At 36.4% G+C, this 20,875-nt stretch overlaps 1 protein-coding gene across 1 annotated transcript in view; it reads right to left on the bottom strand.

Annotated features, from left to right (window-relative positions):
* Positions 1 to 20,875, bottom strand: part of ADAM9 (ADAM metallopeptidase domain 9) — a 187,539-nt gene that overhangs the window by 141,684 nt on the left and 24,980 nt on the right. The window contains exons 2-7 of the mRNA XM_004446430.4: positions 14,990 to 15,087; positions 12,739 to 12,797; positions 9,989 to 10,067; positions 3,253 to 3,329; positions 2,020 to 2,215; positions 511 to 576 (exon numbers count right to left, since the gene is read on the bottom strand). Of these exons, the coding sequence (XP_004446487.1) occupies positions 511 to 576; positions 2,020 to 2,215; positions 3,253 to 3,329; positions 9,989 to 10,067; positions 12,739 to 12,797; positions 14,990 to 15,087 (575 nt within the window). The remainder of the gene's footprint in view (positions 1 to 510; positions 577 to 2,019; positions 2,216 to 3,252; positions 3,330 to 9,988; positions 10,068 to 12,738; positions 12,798 to 14,989; positions 15,088 to 20,875) is intronic.

Here is a 20,875-nt window from a genome sequence, read left to right as displayed (position 1 = left end):
CTAGAGATACTTATTACATCTCTTAGTCAGTAAAGCACAATTCATAAATTTGAATAAGGAAACTGCCCTGTGTTATCCTTGTCCATTTAAATTTAAAAAAATAAATATTCACACTCTTTTTTATGGTTTCCTTTCCATATTCCCTCCTAATGCATGCAAAGACCTGAGAGTTTTCGATCTCTTAGAATGGTCCATTAAAGTCACTTGAAAAGTCCTCAAGGCTCTAAGTGATGAGCAATACAGTATCACTTAAGAAGTTCAGCATAAGCAAGTTGCCAGAAAGAGCAGCAGGAAAAAAAGCAGTAGTAAAGAATAAAGTTAGTAAGATTTGCTACATTCAGCTTCTGGTGGTATTATGAATACACAAAGTAGGTTTAAAGGAAAAGAGCAATTTTGGTTGTAAAATTATCATTTAAGAAAAATCAATATAAATACATTTTATATTTTCTCCATGGGATGCTCACTTATCTGCTTTTCATGAAAAAGAGAAAAAACGTTCACCAATCCTACCCTTTCCTTGTCTACGACAATGAACAGCTCCAAATAGCGGGTCTGTGGCAAGACAGCTCTTTTTCTCTGTCAAAACACAAATATGAAAGCAACCAAGTTATAAAGCTGTAAGTTTTATATATGTAATGATTTTACCCTAATCTCTGGTCATTTGTTTCATACCTGTTAAGAACATCACAAAATAATCTTACTTAACAGTTCCTAAATTAATAAAGTAAAAAATAAATTAAAAATTAAGAAAAATTATATCTCACATTTATGCTGATCTGAGAAAAATTCCAGTTAAAGACAAAATGGATTATTCAAGTTTCCAAAACAGATGAATTACTGGTTTTCTAAAATCAAAACTATATACATATATATACAAATACACACATTTTAATGGGAAACCTATCACAATATTACAAAGAAGAAAGAATATCCACCAATTACGTAGAGCAGAAGTGAGGATGTGGTTGTCACTTTTAAAAATGACTAGTTTTGTGATTTTACAGAAATTCATATAAAATAGAATAAGCTAAAGTTTAAAATTTTTCCAATGTTTAAAGTTTCATAGTCAAAAGAATGGATGGTTGGTAGAAGAGACAATGAAAACAATGCCATAAACTAATATGAGTTAATTAAAAATATACTGGTTATGGTAAAATCAAAGGTATCCCTAAGCACATGTCTCTTCCAATAAAAAGAAATATTCCCTATAGCTGAGGTTGATATAGTCCTAGAAACATTTAAGTCGAAGAAATCCAAACAACCAAGTGTCCATCAACAAATGAATGGTAAACAAAATGTGCTATATGCATACAATGAAATAATATTCAGCCATAAAAAAGATATCAAGTTCTGATACATGCTATGACATGGATGAACTTTGAAAACATTATACTAAATGAAATGAGCCAAACACAAAATGACAAATATTGTATGGTTCCACATATTTGAAATATCCAGAAGAGGCAAATTCACAGAGGCAGAAAGAGGCTACCAGGGATGGGGGGAAAGAGGGAGTGAAGAGTTTTACTTAATGGGTAGTACAGAGTTTCTGTTTAAGGTGATGAAAAAGTTTTGGAAATATGTAAGGATGATGGTTGCATAGCATTGTGAATGCATTTATTGCCATTTAACTATATGCTTAAAAATTATTAAAATGGCAAATTTTAGATTATATACACTTTGCCACAATTAAATTGAAAAATAAAAAGTAAAAAATTTTAAAAAAGTTCGACTGCTCTCTGAAAGGCAGGGTAATGGACATAATGGCCTATAACTTTAGAACACTAAAAGAAATATGCATTATTAAGATTTAAGCTCTAGTTTCTAAAAGCAAAAAAGCTATAGCCCACCTAGACTGTAATAAGGTTGAACTGCATATTGATCATCTTTGTAGTTCCTTTAACCATTACAATACATGGCACATGGTTGGCAAAGAAAAAAAAAGTTAGCTTAATGAGTTAGGTACACGATTTTCTGAAAGTGTAATATAAACCATAAAGAATTATACTATTTCCTCACTCGAAGTAGCTGAGTCATGCTGGGAAGCTCGTCCTCTTCATCCTTTGTGATTTCCTTCTCTATATCATTGTTGGAAACCCCACATTTCAGAGGCTCTTGGTGGACATCATCCATGCGATAAAAGATGTGCTCAAAATGAGAACTGTTTTGCAGGGGTTCAATCCCATAACTTGTGTTCTCTAAATGCAGCAATCCTCTAAAAGTTCCACATACACAATTTTTCAGAAACAAAATAGGAAAAAAAAAAAAACAGAAAAGAATCAAAAAACCTGAATTCAAGTCTTAGCTCTTAACATGTCTAAGAGGAAATAGCATTATACGAGGAAAAAGCAAAACAAACAAAACAACAACAACAAAAAACAAACACAGGGTTTTAGAATCAGACATTCCTAAAATTAAAGCTCAAGTCAGCTACTCAGTAGCACCACTTTAGGAAGGTTACTTAATCTGAGTGGTTACTATAAAATGGAAAGCAGTATAGGTTAGTGGTTTAAAGTGTGGAGTGTGAAGCCAGAGGACCAGAGTTTGGAAACAATTATCTTTCCTATTTGCTTGTGGGACTTTGAACAAATTATTTAACCTCTGCCTTAGTTTACAACATACTTAGGATTGTTCTGAAATCTAAACTATTTAATAAGTACAAAATACTTAGAACACTGCCTGGCACACAGTGACTATTCAGTAAATGTCACTTTCATTTAAATGGAAATATCACTGCCATCTGATAGAGGTGGTTTGATAATTAGAATATTTATTCAATCAATCAATCAATAAATCAACCATTAGGCCAACCAACACAGTGCCATATTACTAAGCACTCAATAAATGTAATTTTAACATTATTATCGCTTCAATTGCTGTATGTTATCATTTCTTTTAACCTCAGTTTGCTCACTTAAATATGATAATAAGTCACTATGAGACTTAAATGAAAGAATATAGATGAAAATTTATAAACAAAGTACTACAGAAATTTAAAGTATATTTAAATAGAAAACGTTTAATGGTCTCAAAAAAAAAAAAGACTTCCCCTTAGATATTAAAATATGCACCAACTATATTTTCCTAAATAAATATGCCAAAAATATCTTCAACATAGTTGTAAAGACATTCAGAGAGATCAAAGTAAAATCTAATTTTGTTAAAGTCCCCAAAATGACTTGATTAAAGACAGAAATAGAAGAAGGGGTCATAAACAGGGAAAATTTTAAGTAGATAAAGAAACCTCCTTACCTGAGTCCAAAACAGTCACTAAGGGCAACAGATGAATTATTAATTCCCTCCACATAGCCCCGATAATGGCAATGATTCTAAATGAGAAATGCTGTATTATCTTCAAATACTATTATTGTATTGAAAATCAAAAAGGTTATTTATCTTATTAGCATCTCATAATATTACATGACATTCTTCAGACTATTTACTGTCATTCTATCAGTACACAAATGTTAGGTAGAATTCCTGAGGAACAAAGTGCAAACAGCTCTGCCCCAATAACCTTTCGGTCTAGAGGCAAAACAAGACAGCATTATGCCATGTTTAACATTTAAAATCACAGTCAGTCACAGAAGCAAAAGCAGCCAATTGGCATCTAATATTGAAGAGCACCTCGTGAGATGCTAATAATGCCAACAACAACAAAAAATCAGTATGAGAGGAGAAAAAAGTGCTTTCGATCATTTGATTTTCTTTTCTTCCTCTAAGTGTATTTATTTTATTATTATTAGTTATAAATTTAGCCAGGTTCAAATATGTAAGCACTTTTACTGTTAATTTTGAGCAAGAAATTGACCATATAATTATTAACTAATGAAATGGAAATGCATGCATAATACCACTTACTAATACCAGAATTTTTAGTACCTAATGAGATTTTCTCACCCTTAAAACAATTACAAAGCATTAAAAAGGAAAACCCTGGGGAGGTACCTCCCCTACCAGATATCAGGACATATTACAAAGCCTTGATTATTAAAATGTATGGTTCTGGCATGAAGAGAGACCAACCAGTGAAACAGAACAAAAAGCCCTGAAAGAGACCGTGTAAGTATGGAACTTTATATTTAAAAAAGTGGCATCTCAAATGACTGGTGCAAGATGAACTTTTTAATAAATGGAGTGTGATTCACTGGTTAAACAATTACAATATAAAATTAGATCTGTACCTCACTCCATTCATAAGAATAAACTCCAAAGAGATCAAGAATCTAAATGTGAAAAATGAAACCATATAAGAACTGGATGTGACAGCTTGAAGCTGGGTGGACCCCAGGAAAATCATGTTCTTAGTCCATTCCTGTGGGTGTGAACCCATTGTGGGTGGGACCTTTTGATTAGTTTACTTCAATTAAGGCATGATGCAGGAGAGTCCTTTATAAACAGGATGCATATGGAAAGAAAACAGCCATGGGAGCAGCGGGAAAGCCATGGGAGCAGCGAGAAAGCCAGAAGAAGCCAGAAGCTGAAGGCAACAAAACCCAGAAAAAAAGGGTGAGACCAGCAGATGCCGCCATGTGCCTTGCCTTTGAACGAGGAGTCCAGGCTCATCAGGAGCAGGTCTTCAGAGAGAAAGCATCGCCTGATGATGCCTTGATTTGGACATTTTTCTTAGCCTCAAAACTGTAAGCTTGTAAGTTAATAAATCTTCATTGTAAAATCCAATCTATTTCTGATTATTCATATTGCTTTTTGGCAGCCTAGCAGACTAAAATAATGAGTGACTTCCTCTTTAAACTGGGTGTAGTGAAAAGCTTTCTATCACTCAAATCTGGAAGCAATAAAAGATGGATAATTTTTCACCATTAAAAAAAATTTTTTTTAATTCTGTGTGAAAAGAAACACCATAAATAAGTCCAAAGACAACTGACAGAAAGGGAGAAAATATTTAAATCCGATATCATAGATAAAGGGGTAATATTTCTAAATATAAGGAACTCAAAAATTGAGGGGATGGGAAACAAATGTGGCTCAAGCAATTGAGCTCCTACCTACCACATAGGAGGTCCCAGGTTCAGTTCCCAGTGCCTCCTAAAGAAGATGAGAAGACAGCAAGCTGACGTGACAGACAGGCGCAGTGAGCTAACGCAACAAGAGACATAAGGAAAACATAATGAGAGACACAACAAAGCAGGGAATGGAGGTGTCTCAAGCAATTGGGTGCCTCTCTCCCATACAGAAGGTCCCAGGTTTGGTTCCCAGTACCTCCCAAAAAGAAGACCAGCACACAACAAACAGATACAGCAAATGCAAACAACAAACAATGGGGGGGGGAGAATAAATAAATAAATCTTTGGGGAAAAAATTGAAGGGGAAAATATCAATGCCCAATACAAAACTGGGCAAAAGATATGAACAGGCAATTCACAAAAGAAGATATGAAAATATTCTTACATGTATGGGAAGATTTTCAATCTCATTCATGATAAAGAATCTACGAGCCCACATTGAAATAAACAATCAAGAAGGAAAACTCTTTTATTTCTTTATTGATAAATGTAGAAGCACAGTTGAAATTTAATAATTACTATTTTGACAACCATCATAATTACAGATTCAGGGAAGAATCATCAACAGATGCTCAAAGCAGTAGGTAGCTGTCAACAGTGCCTTAACTAAACAATCAATGTCAACATTGTCGGTAACAGGACTAATCAATGGCGTACTAATATGATACAATGAAAAGATCTCGGAATCACTTCACTGGTATTCCTGCCAGAAGCACATACCTTGAATTAATTATGAGCAAATATCAAACAAATCCTAGTTGCAGGACATTCCATAAAAAAACTGTCCTGTACTCTTCAAATGTGTCAATGTGGTAAAATATAAGGGAAGACTGTGAGATTAAAGGAGACTAAAGAGACATCGCTATTGAATGCAAGATGTGAACTTGGATTTTCTTTTATTATAAAGGACATTATTGGGATAAATGACCAAAAACTCTCAATAAGGTCTGTAAATTAGATAGCAGTATTGTTTCAATGTTAATTTCCTGATTTTGATAATTGTACTGTAGTTATATAAAAGAATCTTGTTTTTTTTTTTAGGAAATATACACTAAAGCATTTAAGAGTAAAGGGAAATTATGGCTGCAACCTACTTTTTATTTATTTATTTTTTGTGATGCTAGGGGTCAAGGACTGAACCTGGGACCTTGTATGTGAGAAGCCAGCACTCAACCACTGAGCTACATTGGTTTCCCTGAGTTGATTTTATTGTCTGTTTTGCTTTTTGTTTGTTTTGGTTTTTGGTTTTTCAGGAGGCACAAGGAACCAAATCTGGGACTTCCCATGTGGGAGGCAGGAGCTCAACTGCTTGAGGCATATCTGCTCCCTGCAACACACTTTTAAAAGTTCAGAAAAAATGGAGGTTAAAAAAATTAATTTAGTAAAATATTAACATTTGGAGAATCTAGATGAAGGGCATGAACAAATTTTTGTATTATTCCTCCAAGTCTAAAATTGTAAAAATGAAAAAGAAAAGTTAAAACAAGTCTACACTAAACAACACAGGCAGAATTTCAATTGTTTACAACTTTCTCTTCTGAGGGATAATTCTCAACCACTAATTTTTTTCTTTGTAGTACTTTATAATTAAAGTGTAACTTTTTTTTTAAAGATTTATTTATTTCTCCCCCTCCCTCCATTGTCTGCTCTCTGTGTCCATCCTCTGTGTGTTCTTCTGTGTCTGCTTGTATTCTCATTAGGCAGCTCCAGGAACCAATCCTGGGATATCCCGCAATGGAAAAGAAGCTATCATTCTCTTGCATCACCTCAGCTCCCTGGTGTGCTGCATCTCTTATTGTCTCTCCTCTGCATCTCTTTTATTTGCATCATCTTACTGCATCAGCTCTCCACGTGGGCCACCACTCTTGCACAGGGTGGCACTCCTGCACAGGCCAACACTCTGCATGCACCAGCTCACCACATAGGCCAGCTTGCCTTCACCAGGAAGCCTTGGGTACCCAACTCTGGACTTCCTATATGGTAGACGGGAGCCCAATTGCTTGAGCCACATCCGCTTCCCATAAAAGTGTAGCTTTGATATCGTTTCTCCTTTTTAGAAGCAAATAAATTCACTCTACTATTACAAGTGATATAGCACTTACCAGATGTCAATACAGTAACTCATAGGTCTCAAAAATTAAATGTTACTAGTTTCAACTATAATAGAAGCTCTCTTACCTGGCAGGACTGAAATCCAGCAGTTAAGTCATTTAACCTACCAACTTGGTGGTATTTTTAAACTTTTTTTAATTAAATATTCCCAAAGTATTTAATAGAGTTATTTTTTTTTAATCCTATTTCATGACTTTACAAAACATCTTATTAAAGTGCACACAATACAAAAAGGAACTGGAATAGTTTGGAAAACACACAAACTGACTCTTTGTCAGCACAAAAACTCATCTAATAGGAAGAGAAATGCACAAAACTATTAGAGAAATACCTGCTAGCCTCAAGAGTCCAGTGTGCCTTGGAAATCAATATTATTTCACAAAGGAAACAAAGAGCATCAGTTATGTTGGGGAGTTAAGGGAGTTTCTAATGCATAGCAGAGTTCTAAGACAAACAATAATATGATATTTTATTTCACCCAGCAAATCATGTTTAATGATTTTTTTAAACTTTGTTTCTTTGTGAAAAATGGTCTTGTGAAAGGCACTGGTGATGAGTCAGATAATAGTTTTATAAATTACTTTAATTCTATATAACAGAATTGTATGGGAAAGCATTTAGATTTTCTCAGTGTAACTTAACTATACTTTGTGGACATAAGCATTGCCATTATGGAGTTCTCAATAAAAATCTCAATATCAAAGTTTTCATTGTATTTCAAATCTATAATCACAATTTAATCTACCTGAATAATATTAAATAATCAAGAAATAGGTGAAAGACTCCATCTGTCTTAATTTATATTTTTCAAATACCTAGGAAGGCACACAAGTTCTATAATAATACTTTAAGATAATAGTTACATAAAATTTCTATATAATTGAAACCTGTTTTTAGCAGTTTTAACATATAAATTCTCAATAATAAAATATTATTGAGATGAAAATACTCAGACCAATTGTTCTAAGCATTTTACAAGTATTAACTCATTTTAGCTTACCAATAACTCCATGAGGTAGTGTTTTAGTTTTTTAAGGCTGCTGATGTGAAATACCAACAATGGGTTGGATCTTATAAAGGGAACTTATCAGTATAAAAGTTTACAGTTCTGAAGCTGTGAAAATATCCAAATCAAGGCATCATCAGAGATACTTTCTCTCCAAAGGTGGGCTGCTAATGGACTCCTGGAGTCCTTGCACACGGCAAGGCAAAATGGCAGCTCTCCATCTGGGTCCCTGCCTTCTCCTCCACGCGGCTTTCTCACTGAGCTCAACTGCAGGTGATCAAGCACATGGCAGGGCTTATCTCTTCAGACTTGCCCTGCTCCTTGGGCCTTAGCCTCTCAATGGGGCCACTTTCCACGCCTCTGTGCTAAGCTGCTTGCAGTCTCCAACCTCTCTCTCAGCATCTCAGGGTTTCTCTGGTTCCTGCAGTCCTCTCTCACACATGGCAGAGTCAAAATGGCAGCTGTCTTTCTCTGTGTGTACTTCTGCTTCAGTTCTCAGTTTATATAAGACCCTAGCAAGAGGGCCAAGAACTAACCTGGGTCATGCTTGACTGATGAAGTCCAATCAAAGGCCCTAAAGCAAGCTAATCAAAAGTGATCTAATAAAAGGTCCCTTAACTGAATCTAATCAAAAGGTCCCATCTTCACTGCATTTCCAGGCACAGGTATGAGTTAGCTTAAGAACATAATTTTCTGGGGTCCACAAAAGACAAACCAGAACAGGTAGTAACTATTATTCTTCTTTAAAGAAGAGGATACTGTGGCACAAGAAGGTTAATGTCATTTCACCAACCAACAAGTAACAGAGACAGGGTTCAAGTTCAAAGGGTGTGTGTCTCCAAAATCTATGCCAAGAAACCTGTCTAAGAGGAAAAAAGTGCCTTTTTAAGGTCACTGCTTATGTCAAATGGTATAAATAATGTTAACTTTGGCCTTGTACCATAGTAATGATTAGATGGACAGATAGACTTTTTAAACTCGTCTACTAATTTTCTGTTAAACAATGGACAGGTTACTAAGATAAAGGACATTAGACAAGGATAGGGTAAGACAGCATTTCCTTATTTTCTTAAAGTATTAATAATTAATCTAATATAAATTTTGCCTATTTATTTGAAGAGTGCTGTAATAAGCAATTCAATCTAGCAAAAACATTACAAAGTTCAGGGAAAAAAAACACATATGCTCAACAGAAACAAAGAATTTCTTATAAAAACTATTCCAAAAGAAAAAAATATATATAATACCTAATTGCCAATAAGGACTGTAAACACTCTCCCTAAATAAAACCAGAAATGTGTATGCGCTCTCTAAAAAACACTTAAAGCCAGACTCAACAAATGCCAACTATTTCACTAATTCCTGGCCAGTTCTGTCCCCAGGAGTACTCTGTTCTCTGACGCAGAAAGAACCACACCCCTTTAGGGAAGATCTGTTTTCAGTGAAAAATTAGAACATTGGAACAAGTGCTCTTTCTTTACTAAATACTAACAGCAAATTCAATGGTTTAATAAGGAAGTATGGTACGCTTCCAGAGGTATTATTAACTTTCAGAAGAAAAAATCAAAAACTATTTTCAAAATATTTCAAGCTCCCCCCCCTTAACTAGTAAGGATTATAATTAAATGAATAATTATTTTCCTAACTGATACCTGGAGAGCTGTAAGGTAGAGTTTAGTCTACATAAATGTACCCATCCCCAACCCCATGGAACAACTTCATATAGAATGTGAATGGTGCCCCTTGGAGTTATATAATATAACAGTTCAGAGCACCTGAACAGAACTAATTTTAAAATTAAAATTGTTTTAAATTCTGCTATAGGATCAAGAGGAAAACATATTACCTGTATATCAGGATAGTCAGAGATCAGAGCCCCTTCCTTATTATAGGTATAAACTACAAAATCTTCAGGCAAAAGATCTCTGGAAAAGGAATAAAACACACCAAATAAAATTATACTACTACAGACACAACTCATAAGACATTATTCCTAGAAGAGATGAGCAGGAATAAGTGAAAACTTTTACCGGATAAATTACTATTTAAGCTCATAAATGGACCTGAATCTGAAATAGTGTCCATTATTACTTTCTCATAAAGAACATTAAGCTGCACATTATTCTAATGATCATAAAACGATGATAAAAAACACTTGACACAACGTTAAGTAATGCCCTTCAATTTTTCTGATACATCTCACAGGAAGAATATAGTTAAGATTATTCACAGCACATCGTATTTCTAGGGAAAAAATGCTTTTCAATCTCTTTTCTAAAACTCCTATATGAAGAAGCAGCATTCATTACCTCTTAAGTACATAGGCTAAATTCTGTATCAGATATTGAGGAAAACAATTATTTCCAATTCCTGTAGCTTCCTTCCACGTGAAAGGAGCTCAGTAATGTAATCACATGTGTAAGGACAGAGTTATTTTGCAGCAGGACTAAAGCAGCTCTATGCCCATCTTCAAGGCTAAGGACAAGTCAGAGGTGCAGTATGCTAGCTGGCGAGGTAGTGGGACTATGCCAGGTAGTTTTTGAACCCCTTGATGATTACCTGCACTTTCTTTTACCTTTATTAGCCTTACATGAGTATAGCCTGTGGAATCTTGAGTCCTTTTAATTATCCAATCCTGTGCATTCACTGCACTGTCTTCCTTTCTCCCATACTACCCCACCACACACACCTATCTTTTTTTCCCTCTGATGGTAAATTTGAAAATAAACTAGAGATGTTTGGCTTTGCTCTGTTCTCTCTTCTTTGGATGTCATTGCTGGCGAAGCAAGAGCACAAATTCTACTTGGGTCTCCAGAAGTAGAAATGCCACCATTGAACAATGACATGAATGGCTAAACCTGCCTAATACTGAGGTTCAGTATTAGTAAATCCATCAGGCTCTCATTCTAAGCTAAATCCACCAACTCAGCCTTCATCTGTAATAAAACTGTTATTTCCTCCGAAACTTACCTTCCTATTTTATTTTTAAATTTTCTCAACACAAGCCAGAAAAGATATTTGTTATAATCTGTCTTCCTATTGCCACCCTGCTTCAAAATACCTCAATGTAAATGATTATATACGATCTTCTACAAGGAGAGTTCATAACTTTAATTAGATTCTCAAGAGATTTGAGACCACTATTCTCAAACCAATGCAAGGAAGAGAAACAAGCATTTACCCAAGTATAGTCCCTCATTATTGAATTTTATAATCCGCCATTGCTAGAAAAAGTATATCTGAACCATTTCATTAATAGTTATCTACCCTAACTTTTTTCATTTGTGAGCACTAACTTTGAGCATCACCCTTCAAACAACCCTTACAAATGCTTAGAAAATTATTACTGTTTGCCCATCAATTCAAGAATCCTAAAAATATAGACAAGGTATAGTACATATATATAGATCACAGACTGAAGGTCAAATGACCAGTTTTGTCCCCCAGCTTTAACACACAAGTCTATGTGATGATGAAAAAGTTAACTAACTTTCCTGAACCTCATTACTCATATGCACAAAATGAGGACAATAAACAGTGTTGTATAACAAAGTTGTTGTGACAAAATGATGAGAAAATGGTTATGGAAATATTTATAAGCTGAAAATTATGCAAACAAAGAATTATTTGTTGCAAAAATTTTAATTAGCATATATCTCTTTGTAGAAAGGAAGAGTAGGAAAAATATTTAGATCTCTTAAATCTTTTAACATATTAACATCATTATATTGGAGTCAAGCAGAATCAGAGTTTTTGTAAGAATAAAACAATAAATATGAAAACACCAGGTAAAGTGCTTGGAAGAAGAAAAATGTTCAATAAATGTTAGCTTCCATCGCTTAAAATAAAAGGACACCTCTACGAAAACATTTATCACACTGCCAGAAATTCTGCCAGGGAGACTGGAATCCTTCAGGTAAATGTTGTCTTCTAAGATAAAAGTGCTTCTTAAATTTGAAGATGCATGAGAATTGCCTGGAAAGGTTGTAAAGACACAGACTGCTGGTATCCACCTACCCAAATTCTGATTCATTCTGGGTTGGGCCTGACAAATTTGTGTTTTTCATGGATGCTACTGCTACCAGGACCACACTTACCTAAAAGTCAGATATTGCATTCCTTCATTCACAACTCAGTGTAAATGAGTTTTATTACATGTTTTTTTTTTTTTGCTGGGATCATTCAATAAAGAAATAGGAAGTTTTGCTAGGTAAGAAGCAATGAGACTACTAAAGGCTTTACCTCTGCTCAATTATTCCCTGGGCCAATCATGATTTTTAAAGCTTTCTTCTTACGTGAAACTTTTTCTTTATTGTAAAATTATTTTCTCTAACTCGAACATCAGTGTAAATGCAAAATAGTACAGCTTTTTCCATATATCTGCTTTTTTTTTTTTTTTTACGAGGTAGCTGGAATTAAACCCAGAACCTCATACATGCAAAGCAGGTGCTCAACCACTGAGCTACACCTGCTCTGCATACATCTACTCTTCTTATTCTCACATCTTATCAATCTACCAAGCAATATCAAACTAGAAACCAATACTCTGTTGGAAAAAAACATTACTGAAAAGCCAAAGTAAATTAAATTTCTTACTTGTTCCTTTCCAGGTGAATAATATGCTCTTTTCCTTCTGTCTGGATGACATAAGATACCTAAATAAAAGGGAATGGAAAAATAAAACACCACCTTGTAAATTACTTTTCAACAATGGGTCATTTATAAGACCAAGAAAATTCCATGCAACAATTAAAATAATTTAGTACCAACTGCAACTGTTTTACAGAAGAAACTTCTATTTGCTCTTATATAACATAAATATACTCTGATCATCCCTAGTTTCCTTTAAAAACCTATTGTAAAAGGGGAACAGATATAGCTCAAGTGGCTGAGCACCTGCTTCCATATACAAGGTGGTCCCAGGTTCAATCCCCGCTATCTATTAAAAACAAAAGCAAACAAATAAAAGAAAAAAAAACGATTTTCACTGGGGAGCAGATGTAGCTCAGTGGTTGAATGCCTTCTTCCCAAGTACAAGGTCCTGGGTTCAATCCCTGGTACCTCCTGAAAAAAAAACCTAATGTGAAAAATCACCTTTACGCTATCTAAACACTTCTTAAATCCACATTCAACTATAACTTTGGGTATTATATAAGTCCATTCATTTATTACTTACAGTATAAAACAGTTCTTCCTTTGGTCTAAATGAAATGAACCTCTTAATTCAATTCACAAATTCAAGACACAAATGGACAAACATTGTTTGATCTCACCAATATGAAATAATTAGAATAAACAAATTCACAGAGTCAGAAACTAGAATAAAGGCTAACAGGGGCAGGAGTGGGAAAAGGGAATGGAGACTTAATGCTTAATTGGTGCAGAATTTCTGTTTGGGGTGATGGAACGTTTTGGTAATAGATGGTGGTAACGGAACCACAACATTGTGAATAACACTACTAAATTATATACCTGAATGTGGTGAACAGGGGAAATTTTAGTATATACACACACACATATATAACTAGAATAAAAATTTTAAAAAATAAAAAACACATATGTGGCTCACATTGTATTTCTACTGAACAGTGACGGTCTACACTAAAACATTTTTTGAAGGAGGGAGGTTTGAAAAAAAAGTACACAACAGCAGACAATGCTCTTGCCCAAGCTTAGCAACTTGCAAGCTGCCTCACATTTTTCAGTTTATCAGCAATTCAGAGGTAATAAGCTAAACTCTAGCCCTCATTATCTTGCACTGAACTGATTATTAATAAGCACAGAAGTTAAATTATACTTCTATAAAGTTGAAAGGTTTGTAAAATTAGTTGAAGTCCAAATATATTATTTTTGAACAACTTTACAGTAAGAAAAAATAGTATAATAATAATTTTTGTGCATTGGTTACACCTTTAAAAGCACAGTAGGTTTCTTACAGGTCAGAGAAAAAATCCACTTTTGAATAAATATTCCTAGATAAGAAATATGTGCATATAACATACTACTATTCTCCAATGTCAGTGGAAACAGAGTTTAAAGTATTCTAACTACCACAGACTGAATGAAGTTAAAATTATTGTCACCATTACTAATTGTCACCATCACCAGTTAGTTAAGGGTTAGAAATCTATGTAATCAGCATCCTATCCTGGTCCACAGAATTCTACTTAACTGAGTATTTAAATGTTATGTTTCTTTTTTAAAGATTTATTTATTTATTTCTCTCCCCATCTCCCTCCACCGCCCCAGTTATCTGTTCTCTGTGTCTATTTGCTGTGTCTTCTTCTTTGTCCACTTCTGTTGTTGTCAGCAGCACAGGAATCTGTGTTTCTTTTTGTTGCGTCATCTTGTTGTGTCAGCTTGCTGTATCAGCTCTCCGTGTGTACGGCACCATTCCTGGGCAGGCTGCATTTTCTTTCACAGTGGGCAGCTCTCCTTATGGGGCGCACTACACGAGGGACACCCCTGCATGGCAGGGCACTCCTTGCACGCATCAGCACTGCACATGGGCCAGCTCCACACAGGTCAAGGAGGTCCGGGTTTTGAACCGCGGACCTCCCATGCGGTAGACGGATGCCCCAACCACTGGGCCAAGTCCGCTTCCTTTAAATGTTATGTTTCAAGGTAACCATTTTATCTTATAACACACACACAAAGATACTAAGGATCAATATGTTGGTTGCTTTACTAGAAATAATGTCCAATGGACATCAGTGCCATATGATAGTTTAATAATCTTTGGATGACCTCACTCACTGAGCCAATTACTACTGAAAATAACACCCTACATTTAAAAAAAGAAAAGGAAATTTTAAATACATATGTATTTCTCAAGAGAATAACTTACCTGTTTTGAATAGGGCCTAGGGGCTTCTCTTCTTTCCCTAGTTAATCTCCAAGGAGTTATAATTTCATAAGAGGAGATATGTGAGGTCTGTTGAAAGCCTACAGAAAAGGAAACAGCACTATGATATTAGAAGTGAAAACTGAAAAACTGCATGGTACAAAAATATAATGGAAATCAAAAGCTGAATGTTCAAATCACCTGACATTCATTATACAGCTTTGCAAAGTTTTTCATGAAAATAGCAATGTACTCAGTAAGCATGAGGAAAAGGAAATGTTCTATTTCCTAAAAAAGGATGTCAGCCTTGATCCAAGAAGGTTTTCTATTTTATATATAGCAATCGTTTTTCAAACCCTAACCCTTCTGCCTCAAAATAAATCTTAAAGTACAACAAAAGAATAATAAAAAAGCTGCTTTAATGGAAAGATATGTTAGAATCCAGCACCATTCACTCATCTCCTATCTCCCACTCTCATCTCAAGAGATGATTCTGGAATACTTACTAAATGGGCAAGGACAATAAGAGGGAAAAGCTACTTCTGATGCCTGAGGGGTTAACTCTAATTAATACACACTTCACCATGTGTAGCAGTTTGATATTATTGATGAATTCCAAAAAGAAATATTTGATTATGTTTGTAAACTGGTCTTTTCTTCTGGGCATATCAGATTATATTGTGCCAGTACGGTACTGAGTCCCTACCACTTGGTGGGTGGGGACTAACAGATAAAAGATATGGCAAAGGACAGAGATGGAACGTTTTTGATGTTGGAGTTTGATGCTGAAATCTTAAGCTGGAGCCCTGGGAGGAAAGCACACAGAGGAAAAAGAAGCAAGCCCCAGGAAGAGAGAACCCTGAGCCCAGAGAGAAGCAAGACCCGGGAAGAGAGGAACCCAGGAAGCCTGAACCCTCGCAGATGTCGGCAGCCATCTTGCTCCTACACATGAAAATAGACTTTGGTGATAGAAGTAACTTATGCTTTATGGCCTGGTATCTGTAAGCTCCTACCCCAAATAAATACCCTTTATAAAAGCCAGCAGATTTCTGGTATTTTGCATCAGCACCCCTTTCACTGACTAATACACCATGTAACAACTGTCTCAAAATTATTCCCTTATTCCATCACAAAAACAAAAAATTTAGATAAAATATAACCATTAAGAATTTAAAATGGCTATGCAGACTTACTCCCAATTCCAATCTTTTTCAGTTTACCACATAATAAATTGTGGAATCACATCTTATGTGAGATCTGGGGTTAAAGTCATGATTTGGGCAAATACTGAGTATAACCAAAGTTGTGAGGAACACATGTGGCTTGAGCAGTTGAGCACCCACTTCCCACATGGGAGGTCCCAGATTCTGTCCCTGGTGCCTCCTAAAAACAAAAACAAAAAACAAGCAAAGAAGACGAAAAAACTAACTCAAGGGAGCCAGTGTAGCTCAGTGGTTGAGCGCCGGCTTCCCAGATATGAGGTCCCAAGTTCAATGCCCAGTCCCCGGTATCTCAAAAATTTAAAAATTTAAAAATTGCCCATGCAAATTCCTTAGGAAGACACACCATGTTGAAGTCTGATGCAGTCTCTCAATAACTCTAACACAATCACTTTTTTCCCCAGTGTCATTACTGATGGCATGGCAATGTTTACAGTGAAAAACTTAATAAAGTAGATGGCCTGCACCTAAGAGCCATGGATGAAAAATTACTATCTCTATGTATCTGTGTGTACTAAAATCACATTCAGTATGAGAATCTTAAGAATAGCATGCACAAAATGAAAGACTGAGGGAAGAGCAAGTGTATCAAAGTTCAATTAACTATAATTTCCTCAGCAAATAAATTAAGTGCAAGAAAAAGGAGGAATGGACGTTTATATATTATATGAAGCTTATAACCAATGCAATGTATGTCTGGACTCTAATTCAAATAATTCAACTGACAATATGAATTCTGAGACAATCAGGGAGATTTTATTTATTTTTTTTTAATATTTATTTATTATTATTATTTTTTAATTACATTAAAAAATATATATGAGGTCCCATTCAACCCCACCGCCCCCGCCCCCCACTCCCCCCACAGCAACACTCTCTCCCATCATCGTGATACATCCATTGCACCTGTTAAGTTCATCTCTGAGCATCACTGCACCCCATAGTCAATGGTCCACATCATAGCCCAGACTCTCTCACGTTCCATCCAGTGGGCCCTGGGGGGATCTACAGTGTCCCGTAATTGTCCGTGAAGCAGTATCCAGGACAACTCCACGTCCCGAAAACGCCTCCACATCTCATCTCTTCCTCCCGCTCCCCACACCCAGCAGCCCCCATGGCTACCGTTCCCACACCCATTTCACATTTCCTCTGTGGACATTGGATTTTAACGCTGAGTAGATATCTGATGAGCTTGGGGAATTGTTAACTTTTTACATGTAATAAGAATTTTGTGGGTAAGGTGCTCTTTTTTTGTTTTGTTTTTTTTTAATTTCTCTCCCCCCCCCCAGTTGTCTGCTCTCTGTGTCCATTTGCTGCGTGTTCTTCTGTGACCGCTTCTATCCTTATCAGCGGCACCGGGAATCTGTATTTCTTTTCGTTGCATCACCTTGTTGTGTCAGCCATTCTTGGGCAGGCTGCACTTTCTTTCGCGCTGGGTGGCTCTCCTTACAGGGTGCACCCCTTGCGCATGGGGCTCCCCTACACAGGTGACATCCCTGCATGGCAGGGCATTCCTTGTGCACATCAGCACTGCACGTGGGCCAGCTCCACATGGGTCATAGAGGCCCAGGGTTTGAACCACGGACCTCCCGTGTGGTAGGCGGATGCCCTAACCACTGGGCCAAGTCCGCTTCCCAGGTGCTCTTTTAAAGAGTCCTTACAGCTTAAAGATTCAGTCTGAATAATAAGGACAAAATGAAATGATGTATAGGATTTGTATCAAAATAACCCAGTCTGTGTTTGAAGGAGGAGACACATTGAAGGAGGAGAGGAGACACATAAAAGTCAAACATGAAATTAGAGGGACGTGGATTTGCCCAATGGATAGGGCGTCCGCCTACCACATGGGAGGTCCACGGTTCAAACCCCGGGCCTCCTTGACCCGTGTGAAGCTGGCCCATGTGCAGCGCTGATGCGTGCAAGGAGTGCTCTGCAATGCAGGGGTGTCCCCGCGTAGGGGAGCCCCACATGCAAGGAGTGCGCCCTGTAAGGAGAGCCACCCAGCGTGAAAAAAGTGCAGCCTGCCCAGGAATGGTGCTGCACATACGAAGAGCTGACACAGCAAGACGAAACAACAAAAGGAGACACAGATTTCGGGTGCCACTGACAAGAATACAAGTGGACACAGAAGAACAGATAGTGAATGGACAGAGAGAGCAGACAACTGCAGGGGGGATAAATTAAAAAAAAAAAAACGCACATGAAATTACATATGAAATTTGAAGGAGGGGATGAAAGGAAAGAACAAAACTGATTAATGGGTACACATGAAGTCAATACTCTTCTCCCTAGTGTATGCTTAAAGTTTTCGATAATAAAAAAAAAAATCTAAGTCCTTTTTACCTATAGGGAATAGGAAGGGGGAAGAGAGAGACATGTGCTTTTCACTTTATACCATGCTGTATTTACAGTGTTTATAAAATACTACAATTACATCATACATCATATATATACCATAAAATATGTCATAAACAAAGACAGAAATTTCACAAGTAAAGGTACCAAACTGTTCAGAGTAGTTGCTATGATAGAGTAGAACAAAGAAGTAATGACATAAGGACTTAAGACCTTTTATTTCCTAAACTTCTGAATTTCTGTGTTTTTGATAAGTATGGATTTTGTAACCTTTCTACTAGTTTTGAAATTAAAAAGGGATAAAAGGAGTGCTGCTTCAATTAAAATGGTATAAACTGTTTCAAAGTACTGATTACCTACCTAGCATTGGCTCCCACCAGCCCCTTCCTTTCCATTACCCATATTCACCTCACATCTAGACTACCAGAATACTTCCTCATGTGGTCTCCCTACTTTCATGTGCTCTGCCTGCAGATTCACCCTGTATATGCATTTACTCATTAAGTGCCTTATTCCCCTCAGATTTCTCAAATAAAGATTGAATATTTACATCGAATTTTCCAAAGGCAACCCTGTATATATAAAGATGCCCATACCCTTGTATGGACATATATAAAAATGTCCATAGGGAACAGCTGTGGCTCAAACAGTTGAGCACCTGCTTCCCACATGGGAGGTCCCAGGTTTGGTTCCCAGTGCCTCCTAAAAACAAACAACAAGCAAACACACAAAATAAACTAATTCAGGGGAGCTGATGTGGTTCAGTGGCTAAGCGCCAGCTTCCCACATATGAGGTCCTGGGTTCAATCCCTGGACCTCAAAAAAAAAAAATATCCATTCACTTGTATAACATTTTTATAAAGGATTAAGATACAGGAGAATGGATGTGGCTCAAGCAGTTGAGCGCCTGCAGTTCCCAGTGCCTCCTAAAGAAGACAAACAAACAAACAACACACATCAAGCAAAAACAACAAGCAGACAACAAGAAAAAAAATAAGAAGTTCTGGGTAAGATGGCAGAGTAGGGAGCTCAAGGACTCAGTTTGTCCTCCAGGCCAGCTAGTAAACAGCCAGGAACTGTCTGAAAGAACTGTTTGAGGACTCCAGAGACAGAAGAACACTGTACACCATCCAAGGAATAATGGAAGGGACAGATAAACTGTGGTGAAGATCTGTGAGTTGATCTCCCCACGCTGTGGATGTTGCTACCCAACTGCCATCAGCAAGACAGGCCACCTGGGAGCCACTTCTAGCTGGAAATAAAAGTTTTCATTACCAAGAATGGGGGTGGAGGGGGGGGATGATAGGAGGTACAGCCAGGCACCGACTGCAACTTTTGATTAGTGAAATCAGACTGCTGGATTCCAGCTCCAAGGACAGCTGTAGTTTCTCTGGAAGGGGTACAAGCCGGCCTAATTTAGAGACACAATGCCGTCATGAGGCTGCAGAAAGCAATTTGCTTAAGGGCAGTTCTTCCCCAAGAGGAAAAAGATATTTCAAACAAACCATAACAAGAAAAGAGCTGGAGGAGGTATACCAATATTGGAGAAAATAGGACATTAAATCCAAAACTATTATGAGAGACAAAGAAGGACATTATATATTAATAAAAGGAGCAATCCACCAAGAAATACTAATCATAAATATTTATGAAGCTAACCAGGGTGCCTCAAAATACATGAGACGACACTAGTAAAATGAAGAAGTAGACGTCTCTACAATAACAGTTAAGAGACTTCAATATACCACTTTCATCAATAGATAGGCCATCTAGAAAGAAGATCAATAAGGATCCAGAGAACTTTAATAATATGATAAATGACCTAGATAAGAGACATATACAGAATACTGTACCCTAAAATAGGATAGGCATTCTTGTCAAGTGTTTAAGAATCATTCTCCAGGAGAGACCACGTGCTGAGTCACAAAACAAGTTTCAATAAATTTTAAGATTGAAATTACACAAAGCACTTTCTCTGATTATAATGGAATGAACCTGGAAATCATAACTGTTGAGAACAGGAAAATCTACAAATATATGGAAGTTAAATATTCTCTTAAACAATCAGTGAGTCAAAGAAGAAATTGTAAGAGAAATCAGTAAATGAACTGAGAAGAATGAAAACAAAAATACAACATTTCAAAACTAATGGGATTCAGTAAAGGCATCCCATAAGCCCTAAATGCTCATATTAAAAAAGAATAAAGAATTAAAATCAAACACCTAAACTGCACACCTGCAGAAACTAGAAAAAGAACAGAAAAATAACTCCAAAGAAAGCAGAAGGAAAGAAATAAAGATTTGAGCAGAAATA

The sequence above is a fragment of the Dasypus novemcinctus genome, chromosome 29, assembly GCF_030445035.2.
Source record: "Dasypus novemcinctus isolate mDasNov1 chromosome 29, mDasNov1.1.hap2, whole genome shotgun sequence".
NCBI lineage: Eukaryota > Metazoa > Chordata > Mammalia > Cingulata > Dasypodidae > Dasypus > Dasypus novemcinctus.
The sequence above is the reverse complement of the archived record's forward strand: the minus strand, read 5'-3'. Positions and strand labels throughout refer to the sequence as shown.